Source organism: Hyaena hyaena, unplaced genomic scaffold (genome assembly GCF_003009895.1).
Source record: "Hyaena hyaena isolate Hyena2069 unplaced genomic scaffold, ASM300989v1 scaffold_693, whole genome shotgun sequence".
Taxonomy (NCBI): Eukaryota; Metazoa; Chordata; class Mammalia; order Carnivora; family Hyaenidae; genus Hyaena; species Hyaena hyaena.
The window spans coordinates 647221-664947 of record NW_024081321.1 but is presented as its reverse complement, the minus strand read 5'-3'; the positions used below and the strand labels follow the sequence as shown (position 1 = coordinate 664947).

At 41.1% G+C, this 17727-nt stretch overlaps 1 protein-coding gene across 2 annotated transcripts in view; it reads right to left on the bottom strand.

The window, feature by feature from the left end:
• Positions 1 to 1295: 1295 nt before the first annotated feature.
• MBNL2 (muscleblind like splicing regulator 2) overlaps positions 1296 to 17727 on the bottom strand; it is a 139586-nt gene continuing 123154 nt past the window's right edge. The window contains exon 7 of one of the 2 annotated variants that reach the window (XM_039217422.1): positions 1296 to 1793. In XM_039217422.1, coding sequence (XP_039073353.1) covers positions 1666 to 1793 — 128 coding nt within the window. In that variant the 3' untranslated portion in view covers positions 1296 to 1665. The remainder of the gene's footprint in view (positions 1794 to 17727) is intronic. The other variant, XM_039217423.1, reaches the window with a different exon arrangement.

Sequence of the window (17727 nt, the reverse complement as noted above, 5' to 3'; positions counted from 1 at the left end):
ACGATACAAGCACTATGTAAGATGACACTTAGAATGTGATTTTCTTTTGATGGGGTTATCAAATCTACAATATAAAGATAGTCAGTAGACTTTGACCAACATTAATTAAAATGGCGAAATTCTTCTTGCTCAAAGGAAAATGATGTGGTTGGTGCATCCAGTTCTCAGAACAGGCGGTGATGCCAGAATTTAAAATATTTTACATTCAATCTCAAAAGTCAAAATACTTCAATCACTAATATGGTCACAAAGAAAATGGATGTTTTAAACAATTACACATAATATTCATTTATAACAGCTGTTTTGTTTTTTAAACAATAATTTAAAAACTATGTAGGTACTGTATAGGCTATGTGCAACATATAAAATGTGAAATATGAAATATTTGGTACGATAGTGCTTAAAATAAACTTTAAAACAAACTTTCTGAACAAAATTTAATTGTATCGCTATTACCTTGAAGATCAACCAAGTATTTAAAAAAGTAAACAACATTAAAATATGTTTCATCCATATATAGTATATATATGTATGTGTATATATAATATGTATGTACTTGTATTAAAGTTTTTTATACTTTTGAGACATAAAATATGCTTTAAGGTGAAAGAATTAAAAGAACTATTTTTTTCCATGCTGTAGTCAGTTACAACCCTTTAATCCAACTTTTGAAATGCAAAACAGTAATGGATTTTTTAAAAAGTGAAACTATCTACTTTTTTGTTTACATAGTAATTTAGATTAAAGTCACAGTCAAATTTTCAGTGACTAAACTCAAACTTACTTAAATTAGAATATTATACAGATCTCCTCACCTACAGCTTCGTTGTTTGACTAGGTGTTTAGTTTAGAAGTTATTCTGTAACAGGCAATCGGATGGTGAGTTTGAAAAACTAATCCCTTCGATTAGACTGTTGGCATGGGCCTCTCATTCTGGTCAAGCTGGATGAAGTCTGGCAAAATCTAGGCACTTCTACAAAGTCTCTCTTATAAAACAACTTTAAAAATATACTTGTAAAATAATACCTTCAAGACTTTGTTTGGTGGGGTATGAAGCTCATACCGTGCAAAGTTTCTTTTATTCAGTCTAGCTAATGTTATTCTAGAATCACATGATTCAAAGCGGCATCTCCAGGCAAACCAAATAACCACACTTAGATGTGTCCCCCGTACTTGTGCTTGAACTTCCATTCAAATTTTAGACCTGCGGGACAGGCGTCCATTTTACTTCACTTCCCACCTTTGCTGCAGCATTCATGTTGTGAAGAAGCGAAACATACTCTTTGATCCCGTGGGTAAATGAAATGACAGTAATTGGCGTTAGACTCAAACCTGCCCTCGGAATAGATTTTTTTTTTTTTTAACTAACGCTAATTGCTTATTGCTAACTTGGAAGTATTCTCAATTGAAATGAGTACATTGGTTGGACTTTCTGCATCAGCTATAGTTATGGAGATAAGACAATATTCCTAGGACAGAAACTATGTTTAGAAACCCTTGAAAAGTAAACTTTATTCTTTATGTCTTTAAATGTCACAGCTGGTCTCAGGTAGTTAACTATCTTAGGTTGGAATATACTAAGCATACCATATTTAATACTCATATATGATATAGCAGCACTAGCTTCTTACAGTTGTGGTCTGTCCAGAAGAACTAAATCTTTATTTAGCATGCAGTTTGTGGCAATTCTATTGAGGAGGAAACAGGATAGTATGTACAGTAACAATGTTTAGTTATTCTCAATGCGGATTCTTGGCATTCCATTCCATTTCTGCTGATTATTTCAGAATTATCTGTTAAAGAAAAAGACAAGCATGCTTTAGACATCCTGCTAGGAGGGAACGTAACGAGTTTAAGTCTTTTACTCTTTGAAAACAGGAATTTTCTCCAAGTTCTCATTTTGATATATTTTGATCTTTTGATGCGATCGTCATTTTGACGATCCCCACCCTCCAGGCTGAAAATGTTTATACTCTGGCGCTACTGCTACGTGGCCGCTGTGAACAGCGGTGAGGCAAATGCACAGAATTTTGTTTTCTGTAAAACTCTGATGGCGGATATGCGGGTGTGCAGTGTATTAGACCCTGATCTCCTTTACAGCCTTTGCTTCATGTCTCTTTTCTTGTATGTTCACATATTCATTCAATTAGTATTCGCTAAGGTGATCAGGGAGTCTAATCAGAGAATTCGTTTGTACATGAAAAGTTGTGGGAAAGGTTTAAACATAAAGATTCTTAAATGTACAACAAATTACGTATTATCTACGTATTTACGTGCATGTAAAATTCAGAGGTGTGTTCCCATCCAAAGTAATTTTGTTCCCAAGATAGGATAACCAGGAGAGAACGTATGAGTGTCCCAAATTAAAGAGAAAAAGGGACAATGTTCTAATAAAGCAGTTAAAGCATTCTTAATAAATCCAAAAGCACAGACAAAGCTAAACTATCAAATGCAAATTGTGGTCTCATTTCAGGAGTCTCATTTCCAAGTGCATTTCCAATTTCATACCTTTGCAAAAGGCAAGGAGTTTGCCCTGGGTGACCCAGTCCTCTAAAGGTCAAGGTTTTGAAAAGCCAAGCTTTTAACACGTGCTAACAAAACTATTTATTCTTTGTGCAACGCTTCAACCAAACTTTGTGCAATTAATGAAATATTTATTTATCAAACTACTAAGAGTCTTTGTCTAGGAAAAAGCCAGTAAAAATTCTTTACGGTCAAGCTAATATTCCTACACACTAGGATGCAAGTCCCGATTAAGGCCATATTTCTACAAGCATAATTTCTTATCCTATTATGTTAGAATTCACACATCGATATTTTTCCTTTTAGTGGGTGCTCCTGCAATTTACATAAAACAGCTTTAGTATATACTTAAACAGTACAAACTCAAATAATTCTTCCCAAGAAATAAGCCATATCCTTTAATTTACTGGAACATACAGATGTGTATGGAATTGATAAAAATAGAGGAAAAACTCATTTATATTCAATATTTATGCTAAATGGAAACTCAAAACTTCTCAGATACAATTGTCGTTTTTTTAAAGTTCCTAGGATTTAACATTAAATGGGAAAAATAGCATTCCTTGTCTTGTATACTTATATACAGATGTCCTTGCGCACTGATTCACAAATGAAAATGAGATGTAATGATTTTGTGTGTAAATATCATCACAGTATCTTTGAAGACCCCACTGAAAATTGCTAATAGCTAATTCTTCAGCTGGTTGTATTATAACTTCACTGTTGCATTTAGATATTTGATTATTAAATAGAAATTATTCTATTTCATCCCTCAGCGCCAACGCTGTCTGTAAGGTTTCAAAATAAAACTGTGTCCCAGGACATCAAATCATGTCCCTTTTCTCTTTCTTCTTTGACTTCAGCAAGTCTTTCTAAAATATTTATGGAAAAAAATTGCAATTTCTTGAATTGATATGTAAAAAACATAGATTTTAGAATAGATTTACATTCTTGCTTATTAAGTGACACTAAATTGCCATATAGAATGATATTCTTCACTGCCTGGAAAGCAAAGTATTCTACAGAAAGCCTAGCAAAGGGGAAATTTGTATCACAGAAATTAGTTACAGCAATGCTTTGGACTTACATTGGACAAAGAGACATGTACAACCACTCAGGTTTAATGGAATTGTAAATTAACCTTGAAGTTAACTCAGAGTGTTAACTGGACTCACCCAGCTTGTCTGGACCCTCTGCCTCAGTTTACACAGGATTCATTATATGGATGAAGACATAAGCACAAATGGCTGATGCTATTATCAAACTGTCAGCTGTTACTGCCACCTGGCCTCTGGGCCAGGAAACCCTGGCTATACCCTGGTCTATGTCTTTGGCTAACTTGTGGACTATCATATGTGGTATAAAAAAATGAATTTCTCTCCTAGCAGCCACGTGCTTCAAGAGGTCCAAGAGATTTGATTTTAGGAGGTAAGAAAGCGTTGAGTGTTTCGTGTTTTGGATGATAGCATTTTTCTTGAAAATAGAATTTGATTATTACTTCCCCCTCCCCCCTGAGAAATACAGCTTGCAGGTACAATCCGAATTAAGTGTCCTCTGGGGTGAAATACGGTCTGGAGATGCAGTCAGGAGCTCAGATGAGGAACAGCTACCACCCGAGTGCCTCTGATACAGCTACTGCCCATGTGATTGCTGCTTCTGATGTTGTAAGATGTGAGACATGACAGGACTTTGGGCCCACGGAGGGGACAGAACAATCCCCAGCTGGAGGGATGCCCCTGGAGGGAAGAAAAGAGCTAAATGTGTGTTGTGCGGGCAGGGGGTGTGGAGGGAAGGGTGTAGGGAAGCCATTTTGAGGTAAAGAGGGCTCTTCTGTCTAGTTTTAAATATGGTTTTTCTTTAGTCAGATTATATTTTTGATTTGCAGCAAAGAAACAAAATTTTAAAATACAGACGAATAGGTACATTTTGTGTGCTTCCCTGCGGCCTCTCCTCAGAGATTTTGTTTCATACCAATTCTATGTGGACATATACAATTATGTTCTACACATAAAGACTTCTTCAGTCTCCATTGTGATTTTAATGGCCAGCAGGATCAAAACCTTCCGTGGGGGTCTGAATATTTCAATATAGGTACAAAATGTGCATTCTTAAAAGAACAGGCTGACACGTGGCCCTGGAACATGGGCTATGAGTCTGATATTGACAAATCGTAATCCTGAGCCTGTCCATTTTAAAGAACGATTAATTGTCACAGTTCACCAAAGTGACCTGGATAGACTGGCCGTCAGCAGCACCCTTCTTGTCCTGTACTTGCCCAAACTGAGACCGACCTCCAAAGTCCCTTCCTCAACCTCCAGGCACAGCAGCCTGTGTTTTCTTGGAAGGGGCAATGGAAAATTCCCCTGGGTCTGCCAGAATATGCGCACGCCAGAGAGCTGCTCGCCATGCTGGGACCCCCAGGAATCTCCTCTCGGAAGCATCATTGTTGTTTTGTTTTAATTTGAATAGATGCCTTCTTGATTTTCCTGGAGGCTCTGAGCGATTTTTACCAGAGCCCTAAGAGCTAGGTCAGTATTGCCAGTCATATTTTGCAGACACGGGAAAAGCAGCACAAATGGTTCTAACTGGTTTGCACGACATACAAAGTGCTCGTGCAAGTCGGCATGAGTTAGAGTTGTTAGCGCATTCTGTCTGCTGGCTCAGGAGTCTCCCCCAGGGCGTAGTGACAGTCTGTGATGACCAGGGGAAACAGTGATTCCAAAGGGCATGTCTATACCTTTCACGGGGCCAGTGGAGATCAGTGCTCAGAAGAAGCCCCGTGGGAGCCTGGGAACAAGGGAAAGGTGGGGCCATGGGCCAGGGTCTAGGGCCAACAGCGTGGACCACTGTGCGGGAGGCAGAGACTGTCTGCGGGAGCCACATGGGGAGAAATTGCTGAGGGATGCTGGGGCTGCTTGGTCCCTGCCGAGGGACGGGGCGGGGGTCAACCACATCCTTCTGCGGGCTCCTCCCGATGGACGCTGCACACGTGTCTGCTCACAGCAGTGGAAGCCCCTCCCCCCAGTCACAGGTCCACTGCTTCAGCCTCAGGGGTCCCCGTTTCGGTATGTGATGGGAAAGAAATCAAATACACTAAACAGGATGTACTTCTGTTCATCTCTCTGATAGACCAGTCTCTCAAATTTAAGTCTTTTCTCAGAGAAGGAGAGCCTTCTATGATGAAGAAGGGGTTAAAATAAGATTTTAGCCAATCTTGTAGAGTAAATCAACAGTTTGAAGTTTTGAAAGTATTATTTTTAATTCCTTTTTCCACTAAAGGAGAACACACCAAAAGACACACTTGCTCTCAACTTATGAGCTCATGGTTAACTCTTCCGTGAACTCTCTAGTTGTAACAAGAGAACCTGTGATGCAAAATATATTACTTGTCTGCGTGGAGTCTACTTTTTTTTTTGAGTCTACTTATTAATTAGCATTTCCCTCAGGTGGTCAGAGTTAAGAATCTGATGGTTCTGCTTAATCCATATCGTTAAATTATTCCCATATGAACCCAGTATATAATTAGTCTAATACATATTTGTTGAAGACAAAGCATGAATGCCCCCAAAGAATATCAAATGGGTTGTTTTCCCATCAAATGTGTTACGAGCAGCCATTTAATAATCTCTGTATCTTCCGTGAAGTGCCTATACCATTTGCTTCATAGTGCAACAGCAGTCAAATTTGTTAAGAAGAAGACTGGGTCCCTGCATATTAAGTTTACTGACTGCGGGGCCCAGGCAGGAAAGGCACCTAAGTGAGTGGGTCAGGTAGGGAGTGTGGCAGATGGAAGGGCCCGTGCCAAGAAGGAATGGAGGAGCAGCTAGTCAGCTCTAGCCAATCGCTACCTGCAGAAGCCTGGGCTCCACATTGCTTGACCTTTCCATTTCCCAAAAGAAGCTGGAAATTCAGCAACTACTGGACATTTTAGGAAACAACTCTGTGGGTCAAATATATCTGGGCTGAATGCTGGTTTGCGCCTTACTTCCTGGGAGGAAATATCCATTAAGTTTGGATTGCTAGCTTCCTGAGCCAGGGGCAGTCAATGCTGTAGGGAACACTGGGGAGTCAATCCTGCAACTTTCAGACATTTACATTTGGCTTTCACCCAAAGGAATAGGGCACTTGACCAACAGGACCCTCTAAGAAAAAAGTACTGTCCCTCCCTTTACTGATTTTACCAGATATTAAATATCCACATTGCCTTCTCCCTTCCAAGATGATGTTGGAGTCTGGCTGAGCCATCCATATGCTCTTACCTTTGGCAGACACTTGAAAAGGAGCTGGCCAGAGTAAGAAATGCACTTCGTTGATAGCAAAATAGTCCATGCAGAGGCTGAAACACTGGACATGAGCACATCAGCATCATCAGCTCAACTGCTGAACTAACTAGCCCTCATGCAAGAGGGCGCCAAGGCAGACAGATCTGCACAGAGTTTCTCCAGGCTTCAGAGGCACCAAGTAGTAACACTTTCTACCTCGTGGTGGATACCCAGGAACTGAACATATGAATACCCTAGGAAATGGTGGGCTTCCAGATGACTTCTAGAAATATTCACACTTCTTATATAAATATGTTCATCACAAAGATTCACGGGATGTCAGATGAATTATCTTTCAAAATGTTAGCTCAATATTAAAGTCAGTAAGTACTCTTACTGCTTGGTGTAATTGATAGGAAAAACATTTCAGTGAAAAAGACCAACTGTTCCTACGGATCCAAACACAAAATAATTAGAAGAGAGGAACAAGGTTTTACTTAAATCCTCCTGCGAATAGCCATCCAGTGGTGTCTTTGTAGCTCTGAGTTTGAAGATGTGGATAAAATATGCCTTATAAAATCTTTGTATGGTTTTGCTGGACTCTGAAGGAATCTCAGTGGATCTGAATACCACTAGCATGGGGTCTCAAGTGCCCATTTCTGAGCAAGGCTGTTGCACTAACTGGGTCCACAGCCAGGTTTTTAGGAATGAGGCCATGTTTCATTCATTGTGTATCTCTAGTGTCTAGGATGGGGCTGGGCATATAGGAGGCATGTAGTAACTGTTGGGTGCATGGAGTGCTGAGAAAGTATTTACTGAGGACACAATGCCACAAAGCTCCCATCAGCAGAAGACCAAACGGCCACTAACAAGTGAGATATAGTAATGGGGGCAGGAAAAGAACCCTTTGTGCAATATTTATCTCTGCAGTCTTTCAGGGCAGCTCAGGATTAGAGAATGTTCAAGAAAAATAAACCATTCCCCTACTCCCTGTGATATATAGATAGGGGAAAAATATTCCAGGCTGGGGAAGAATCACTCACAAAGAAGGAAACATGGCAGATAAACAAAAAAGCCACTTGAAGAAAACTTCTAGACTTGGTTGATCCCTTAGACAATCTTTTTCATGGCTACAAGCCCTGTTTCCTTGGAAAGCAAATTTTAAAAATATGTGTCACTATCTTTTTAAGCAGAACTTACTATTAATGTAAAAACTGAAAACCGAATGGCATTTCCTACAACTATGGCCAAGCTAGTGAAGTCTGCTTGTTGCTCACCATCCTAATATTTTTTTCTTTATTTACAGTTTTTTTTTTCCTTTCTATTCTGTTATGCATGTTCCTCTTCACTACTATCTACTGGCATCCCTTCCCTCCTTCAGTCTGCCCACTTTTTAATATTCTCGCCGTCTTTTCTCTAGTACTCCACACGTCTGTCACAACTGTCCGAAATTCCCTGATTGTGTCTGAGAGGCCAAACTTGTGAAGTATTTTGGTTGAAGCAAACTGTACAAAGGTGGAGGCCCATGTGTCCATTTTCAGCTGCAAAATCATTCTGTACGTAATCACAGAATGGATTACGAAAGTCAAGAGCAAATGTCTTTGGTCTCAGTGAACATAAACTTATCAGAGTAATTCTAAGGATATGGGCTAATAAATGAACATTTGTAAGCCCTCTGGCCTATTTCAAGACTATGTGTAAACTTGAACCACATAAACAATTCAAAGATAATTAGTGGCATATGAAAACACACTTTGGAAAATAGTCCCAGTCATTATTTGGGGGCATGTTGTTCTGAGAGAAGGCAGAGTCTTTTGCCATATCTGACTTGTTTTCAAAATAAGTTTGCATGTATGTAAAAAAGGGTAGGCCCACGTGCGGGTTGTGGAAGAAAATTCTCAAATATGACCATGAGTTTCGCTCTCAGAAAGAGCAACCCAAGGCAGCCAGAATGCCCACAGTATTTAGCAGGCCGTAAAGAGTAGTTTAGCCCAGATTACTGCTTTGTCCTCTGTCCTTAATGAAAAGTTTACATTCAAGGTTCTAATTCCTTCATTTTCAATGACATATCATTTTGTTGAGGACACACTTCTAATATTTTCTATCCTATAATATTTGAACAGAAAGAATCTTTAGATATACTTTCTAATATATAGAAATGATCACATAAAAATATTAATAGGTTTTCCACCAAAGGTAATAACCCTGGCCTGACTGAAGATTACTGACCGGGGTCCACACTGACAATTTGTATTATCTGGATTTATCTGGATAAAATACATGGAAATTCTTGATTTGAGTAAGACTACACTTCTCAGATGAGTCCATGTCACATGTGGAAAAATCTAGACTCTTGTGAGTATGGGGTGAGGCTCTGCTCATGATACCCTTATCTACCCCACACCCAGCCTCAACCAATCCAAGTCCCTTGAGGGGATTCTGAGTGTCATTTCTGTTGGTTTTACATTGAGACAGGAATCTAGCCCTGGGATCGCCTAAAAGTCCATATATCATCCAGGGATGACTCTTTCTCTTGTAGGATATACATGAGAAAGAAGAAAAAGGCCTATGAGAGACTTTTCATTCCTCATGCTTCCCCGTAATGCTACAAAAGTGTTCAGAACAAATACACATTCAGGAGTGCTGTGTGCTCGCTCAGGAAGAGAGGAGCTGTAACACCATGTTTGCTCTGCAAGGGCCAGAGGAGGTCAAGACAAAATGAAAGCGAGACCAAACCCTAGACTGGAGGGGCCACACAACAGCCCGGGAAGAAAAGAAGTGGGAAGATCGGACCATGACATCCAAGGAAAATGGGAAGGAGGGTGGATGCATGCATCTGGTGGCCGCGCAGGGACAAGTCCCAGATTTCTTCTTCTTATTCATGCCTGCCACTTCCATCTTCACACCGTACGTCACATCCCTACCCCACCAACCTTCTCCAGAAAACATCCCAGTCGAGGAATTCACTGTGGGTGATGGTTCCTCTACCCCCAGTGGGTACAGAAGGTGAAGGACTTTTCTATCACACAGCTGTCTGGGGCTTTGAGTTAGGCATATTCTTTTGACATCTCTCTTTGAGTCTCTAAGATAAAGAAACATCCATGTGCATGATATTTGGCTTGCTGCACACTGTTACTACAGTATTATCCTTGAGCAATGTCATGAGCTAAGTAAGCTATGATAGGCCAACCTGGAGACCTTACCATCAAGTTCATCACTGTCTCTATAGGAAAATTATCTGAATTTCAAACCAAGTGGCAAAGGGAGGTTTGAACAAACACTTTTAAAATTAGGGACTTTCTATATATTAATGAAGGCTAAATTCCCCTACTATCTCAAGAAACAGTATATAAGATTTGGACCATACTATTTGAGAAATAGTGGGATGCCTGGGTGGCTCAGCTGGTTAAGCATCCAACTTTTGATTTGGGCTCAGGTCATGATCTCACAGTTTGTGGGTTTGAGCCCCACATCAGGCTCTGTCTGCACTGACAGTGCAGCACCTCCTTGGGATTCTCTCTCTCTCTCTCCCTCTCTCTCTCTCCCCCTCCCCTACTGGCACATGTACCTGCTCTCTCTTTTTCAAAATAAATACACTTAAGAAAGGAAAATAGGAAAGGAAAAAGTATCAAATATTTTTCTAAATATGATGTCTCATATTTTATATGAGATGCATAGCAAGTGAGGCTACCTGGGATTACATAGGCTGCCCACATCTGAGGCTATTTCATTGAAGGTGACCTCTGGACATGAAAGTGGAATGCAAGAAAACTTTTTTTTTTATACCTTTAAAAAACAGTTTATGCAGCAATGGAAAAGAGATTTCCAGGGGAGTCATTTATACCTGTTCTTTTCAATATGGGGTTTTTCTTCAAGTAATAAATTGAAGATTCGGGCCAAGAAAAAAATCACAGAAACAAGATCCTGTTGAATTCAACATAAAGTCCTCAAGTCTACTCAATACCTTGCTTTTGTATCCACCACCATTATGTTAGACTTAGAATCCTGAGCACATTTTGGCTGTAGTGTTCATTCTAACAGTGGAACAGAATGTATAATCCAGCCTGCTAAGAACTGGTTTTTAGGACACTTAAAGGCGGAAAAGTAACCAAATGCTAAGATTCAGTAAAAGGAATGGGAAGATTAATGCCGTGTGCAGGACGTGAAGTACGTCTCGTTCTCATCTTGCATGTTTCTGGAATTGGTGGAATGACCTTGGCATCTAACAAAATTTCCAGCAAAATTAGTATTTTTTTCCTCTTTTAGTTCTTTGCCTGTGTGTCTGCATATGTGAGTCAGAAAGAGAGGCTGGTTAACAAAACTACTTAATTGTGTGTAAAATCATGGTGCAAAGGAAAAATCAGAGTCCTGGAGAGGAATTTCACGAGGCTTGTCTGTGCCATCCACGAGCTTCGTGACCTTCTGAGCTGACGTTCTTAATCTGCTTGCACCCCGTCAGTACCTCTGCAGTCTGGTGGGTAGCTAAACCGGGTTACCATCTGTCTTCCCTAATAACTCCTAGGAGGAGCCAAGATACCATTGTCTAGAAGATGGCAAAATGGAGACGAAAAAAAGCGAACATATTAAAAAAAAAAAAAAAGCTCCTATATATTCTCTTTTATTTCATTATTGCTGTCCTCTGTCAGAACTCAGTGGTTAGGACCATTCTTTGACCATTTCTACTTTTTGAGATGATCCTTATTATATGTAAGTACTTGGACTGTCACATTTGCACGTGGGTTTACTGCCTGCCCCCCTTATTCGGTAAGATTCATGAGAATAGGGATTGTTTTGTTCAATACCGTATTCCCAGGGGCACTTGGGGGGCTCAGTTGGCTAAGTGACTGACTCTTGATTTCAGCTCGGGTCATGGTCTCATGGTTCGTGAGTTCGAGCCCTACCTCGGGCTCTGCGTTGACAGTGTGGAGCCTGCTTGGATTGTCTCTCCCCCTCTCTCTCTGCTCTTCCCTGCCTCTCTTTTGAAATAAATAAATGAACTTTAAAAAAATTTTTAAAATACTGTATTCCCAGAATTCTGAATTTGATATGACACATAGTAGGTTCTTAATGAGTGTTTGTTGAGAAATTGTATGAAGGTGCATCACCACTGAGTCAACAGTGAATAGACCCAGCTTCCAGCGAGCGTGGCTCAGTGAGGAAGAATTTGCATGTGTACGCGGCTACCTGCTTTAAGACAACAGAACTCTTAAAGGACAACACAGTCACCATAAATAATCCTTTTATGGATTATTCAGATCCACTGTCCAATTCAAAAAAATCTGTGGTAAAATAGGTATAGCTTAAAATTTGCCATTTTAACCGGTTTTAAATGTATAGTTCAATGGCATAGGTACACTTACTGCTGAGCAGCCATCAGCACCATCCATCTCCAGAATTCTTCATCACTCCAAAACGGAACTCTGTACCCATTAAGCAGTAACTCCTTATACCCCCTTTCCCCCAATCCTTATGTCCTTCTTCCTTTTCTCTTCTCTTCTCCCCATTTTTGTGTTTAAATTGCGACCCCTGGCTCTCTCACACCTGAATTGTCATCAACTTCCTAGGCTCACTTTCTAATTCAGCTCTCTGGCTTGCTTACAACCAGCCAACCTCGTAGGGGCTCCTCTGATTTGCCTTTCCCATGCCGCCCCAAACATTTATTCCCAAGTGGTGATGTTCAATTAACCTGAGACAGGTGTGAAGGTAAGGTTCTGTGGAGACTGTGGAGGAAAAGTATCTCTCCTTTTAAATGATCATTGTTTAGGGGTGCCTGGGGTTAAGTATCCAACTCTTGATTTTGGTTCTGATCTCATGGGTTTGTGGGCTCTACTACTCACGGGTAGTGCCAAGCCTGCTTGGGATTCTCAACCCTCTCCCTCTCTGTCTGCCCCTCCCTTGCTAGTGCTCTGGCTCACTCTCAAAATACATAAATAAACTTAAAAAATCTTAAAATCATCACTGTTTGAGAAATTAAAAACTGAGAAGTCCTGGATGAGAGAAGTCCTCTTGGTAGATTCCAACCAGAAGTTATTTGCCAGTTTACCAACCTTGGAAGAGCAAAATGGTGCCCTTGTCCATCTGCTTTCTAGCTCTTGTTTTCTGGACTAAAATTCTAATTTCCTTATGGTTTCATCAGCCAAAAATATGTTCAGACTATTTCTGATACTGAACTTGGATTTCAAGAGGTTCATTTCTATTAGAACTTCCTTCTTAAATCGTTACAACTTTAAAAACTGATTGTTAAACTCAATTGTCAGATGTTTTAAAGGGAACCATATAAAGAGATTCATCCCAATCCTACATTGACCATAAACTCCAATTTCATTCAAATATGGTGGAGACCCGAGAGAATAGGATTTAGAGGCAGGTAAACCTGAATTCTAACACTGCCCAGCCACTTCCTACCTGTTTGAAGCTTAAGCAATTTATTCTTTAATATTTGCTCTCCTCTGGAAAATGGGTAAGACACTTCACAGAGTTCTGTTGAGTAGTAAATGAAACAATGTATATAGTAAGTATCTGGTTTTGTTAAGTGTTGGTTCGCTTTTCTTAAAAGAGAAGGGAATAAAAATTTGGTTTCAGCTTCTATTTAAAATGGGCATTCAAATAATAATATTGTGCATTTAAGTATTAGATGATCTGTATTACACTGCATCTATGTTGTTAATAAACCTGATTTCGATGATATTAAGGTATTAAAAATGTCAAATATATTTACTCACCTTTCTATATTTGTGTATCCTGACCTGTCACTGACAACTAAATAAATATAAGCTGGATTTCTCTATTTATTCATGAAAGTCTTGACTGTCACTCATATTGATCATTTTTCTTTTTTTTTTTTTTAAAAAACTTTTTTTTAATGTTTTTATTTATTTCTAGGAGAGAGAGAGACAGTGTGAGCAGGGGAGGGTCAGAGAGAGAGGGAGTCACAGACTGAAACAGGCTCCAGGCTCTGAGCTGGCAGTCAGCTCAGAGCCTGACGCGGGGCTCGAACCCACAAACCGCGAGATCATGACCTAAGCGAAAGTCGGACGCTTAACCGACTAAGCCACCCAGGCGCCCCTGATCATTTTTCAAACTAAAATCTTTGATTATAAAAGCACCAGCAGTCCTCAGTGTATGATGACCAGTGTCCCCCGCAGTAGAAAGGTAACAGCCAATGACAGGCAGGATCTCCCATTCTTTCAAGTTAGATCTCGTTCAAGCCCAGCTTCTAGCCTGTTCGGTGTGTTACCATGGGCAAGTGATTCAACACTTACTATTCTTAGTGCTCCTCGTTTCTACAGTGGGGATCAAACATTGTTCCTAACTCATGAGTTGTGTGGATTAGATAATGTATTTAATAAGTGCCTAATGGTAGGAAGCACATGAGACCACTGTTACTTGGTAATATTTCACCTAAGTTAACTTCCTGGGCCAGCCCACAAAACATGAATATTTTGACAAGGTATAGACGGCATTTACTAATATTTTGTACGTCACTCTGCTTAGAGCAAACCATGATTTGTGGACACTTCTGCACACCAGTCTCGTCTAATGCACATCCGTGCTTCTGTCTTCAAAACCTTCACCTGTCCGTTGCAGGTCCGACACATATTTGTCCTGGCCTGGGTCCCACATGCACCTGTCTTCTCCTGGGCCTCCACACACTGCAGACAGGGGACTTATGTTATGAGCTTATGTTAAAAAAAAAAAAAAAGCAACACTTAAACACCTTTTTTTTTTTTCCCCAAGGCAAAGGAGTACAATGGGATTTTCTTCTTATTCTTGACACACTCCTTAGCTTTTCCCTTTTTAAACTTCTCTCCTTGTTCAAGGCCATCCATCACATTGTAAGGGCCACAGAAGAGCAAAGAAAAGGTGAACAATAGGAATAGATTCAAGCAATTCCTTTTCTCCTGAATTCTCATAACTAAGGCGGTTGTCTGGCCCTTCCAAATGTTTCGGTGTGACAATGACAAAGATTGGAGGAATGACTAATGGAAGAACTATGAAATTATTCTTGGAAAAAATATTTGGAGAAAAAGAAGGAGTCAAGTTTAACATCCTTGTGTATCTTTTTGATTGCTCAAAAACTTTTCTAAATTCTAAGGAGGAAGCAAGCTATTGATTGTTCAAATACAAATGTGTAGCTCACATATTCATGCTGCATTGTGGTTTGACGGAGGACTAAGTGCAGTGTTAGGAGGCAAGTTTCTAACCGTCATGTAACCTTTTTTTTTTTTTTTTCCGTCATGTAACCTTGAGCGAGTCACATAACCATTCTAGGTCTTTCTCATTGTGCGATGGAAGGTTAGGGGCTTGGAAAAGTTCTGAATCTGGTTTTGCCACTTCACCGATGATCTTGGACAAGCTTCGTGAAACTACTTTCCTCATTTGCATACTGGGGACAGGAACAGTCCCTTACAGGGCCATTTTAGGTGTTAATAATTCATATAAAAGGCTTATTAGTACAACATCTGGCTCTTGGAAAGTACTCCATAAAGGGGAGCTGTTGAGTTGTCTGTGCATTATCTCTGGGCTCTCTACTTTGTGGCCACTGGAATGATCAGGTAAAGCACGTTCTCAGGAAGGCAGGGTGGTGAAAGAGAGAAAGCAGGACTCTAGGAAGAACACAGATAATTGGGTTCCAGCCCTGGCTCTGTCAATATCTGTGTGACTTGGATAATTTGTCCCGCCCGGCGGGGCTCCTGTTCCAGTTTGTAACTCGCATTATAGTTTCCTTTTTTATATTGCTGTAGAAGTGTGGCAGGATTGTGTACATTTCTCTTATGGTGTACTGTCTTTCTCTACTGTGAAGAGATGCAGGTCTGGGGTGAGACCCACAATGCCTGATGTAACCATGACTATGGGAACATGGGTGACATTTACAATGACCAGCTTAATGATGCCACTTCCAGAAATGCATTGTGGTGAATAGTGAAGAGTGTCTGTATTTGGTGACAGGAAGCTCATTGACATAAGCTCTGAGGATCTTTGAAAACTCCAGAGCAAAGGGAATGATGGTAAGAATATGATTTGGTCACTGAAAGAAAACAGACCAAAAGCTTCAGCAGATTATACCTGATGCTGAGGTGTGACAGATTCTAAATGCTAGAACAGCTACGCTTGTTCATAAACCGATGTCGGAGAATGGCGGTCAACAAACTGGTCCTTCCTAGCACAAATACAAGTGAAGAGGTGTCAACAAGAACCATTCTTTTTATGTGAGTCATTGGCGAGGTGTCTTAGAGAAGGCTGGGGTGGTAGGGAGGAGCAAGTTGGTGAAATCCAGATACAATAGGACCCAGAGAAGGCCCTTGGGAGGCCAAAGGATCAAAACGTGTCCCTGGATTCTCCTGATTCTCAATTATCTATCTCTTCCCATAGTCCCTCTTTTCTCTCTACCCCAAGTTCATCTCTTCACTGAGGAGGTAGCTTCCTTCGCAGTGAACCTGCCCTCAGCACGTCCCAGCTAGTTCCCACCCTCTCACTCATGGCAGATTAGCGTTTCTGAGTCTCTGATTTAACACATCACTGTCCTGCTGCCATACTGCCTTCCTAAGCCTCAGTAACGAATCCCTCCTCACCTCTGCCGCCGAATTTCCCGGCCCCGTCCAAACGCACCCTCCCCTCACTCCTCCACTCACTGTGGCCTAGAGCTCTTTGTTTTGCCCATGTGAGTCAGTGTCCAGCCCCCTCCTTTAGATCTTGATAAAGTAATAGCTATTCCATCTGCCTCTGTTGTGGGATAAAGTCCAGGACCGATTCTAAAACTCTCTTCTGAACCATACAGGCTACTGGGGAAGAATGGGGGGTAAGGAGAAGGCCTAGACTTCAGGGTCAGATAGACTTGGGGTCAAATGCAGACTCTACTACTGATTACACATGTGGCCAATCTAAGCCTTGATTTACACACATAAAAGAAGAATGGGACCCATCTGAGAGGGTTAAATATGAGGACTCACGTAAAGCAGAATGGTGGTACATTCATACACACTGTCCCCTTTCCCCCTTACCCCACGCCCCTCTCCGCCCCTTATGTTTCACATTATCTGTCAAATTCCTACATACCCCTCAAGACCTACCTCTTCAGCCCCTTCAGGGACAAGGCCCTGCCACAGAACTTACTTCCCATGTAGTAACGTTTGAGTATTCGACTACTTCGTTTTCTGGCACTCTCTCATTGCTCTGTGTTTCTCTGACTGGGCAGTAGACTCCTGGTATCCAGCGCCTGTCCATGGTGGTGGCCTACAGAACGGTCAGCAGACTCAACCAGGGCTGACCTTGGAGCCATCACCTCCGGAGATGCAGCCCAGAGGGAAGGCTAGCAGGGGCTGAGAGGCCAGACCTAATGACAACCGTCTGTGACACGTGGTGGCGTCAGATCCAGTGAGTGAAAGAACAGTCAGGTTAGCTGGCTGTCGCTTCCCCCTCCCCAGGAGGTGGTGGGGCTCTCTCCTCCCCATCTGCCCCCACAGAAGAGCCGCCAACGCCCCAAATGCGCTGGCGGAAGTACAGGAAGGCGGGCGGCAGTGGCAGAACTCGGGGAGATAATGCCCGAGTCAAAATTGTATTCTGTTCCTAACAACTTTTCTTAAGAATGAGACCCCATTCATCTTTCAGCCCTTGAAAATGAACCCGAACTCCTGCGCGGTAGCTAGTCTCTCTTTCCATGCAGGTCTACAGCTGAAATAAACACACATGCGGGATGAACTGTATATTCACTCTGCTCAAAAGAGGAAACCTCACATTAGGAAAGTTGAGCGTGATTTTATTACCATCAACAAAAGCCAAAATACTACTGGGAGCAGAACTTCTCAGTCTAAAAAGATTCCCCCCAAATTCCATCAAAATGCAAAAGAGGATGGGATTTGAGTCAGAATAAGTAGGACAATCCACCAGGCAGTAAAGTCCCACATAAGGACCCTTGACATTTTCTCTTCAGCCGCACAAAATT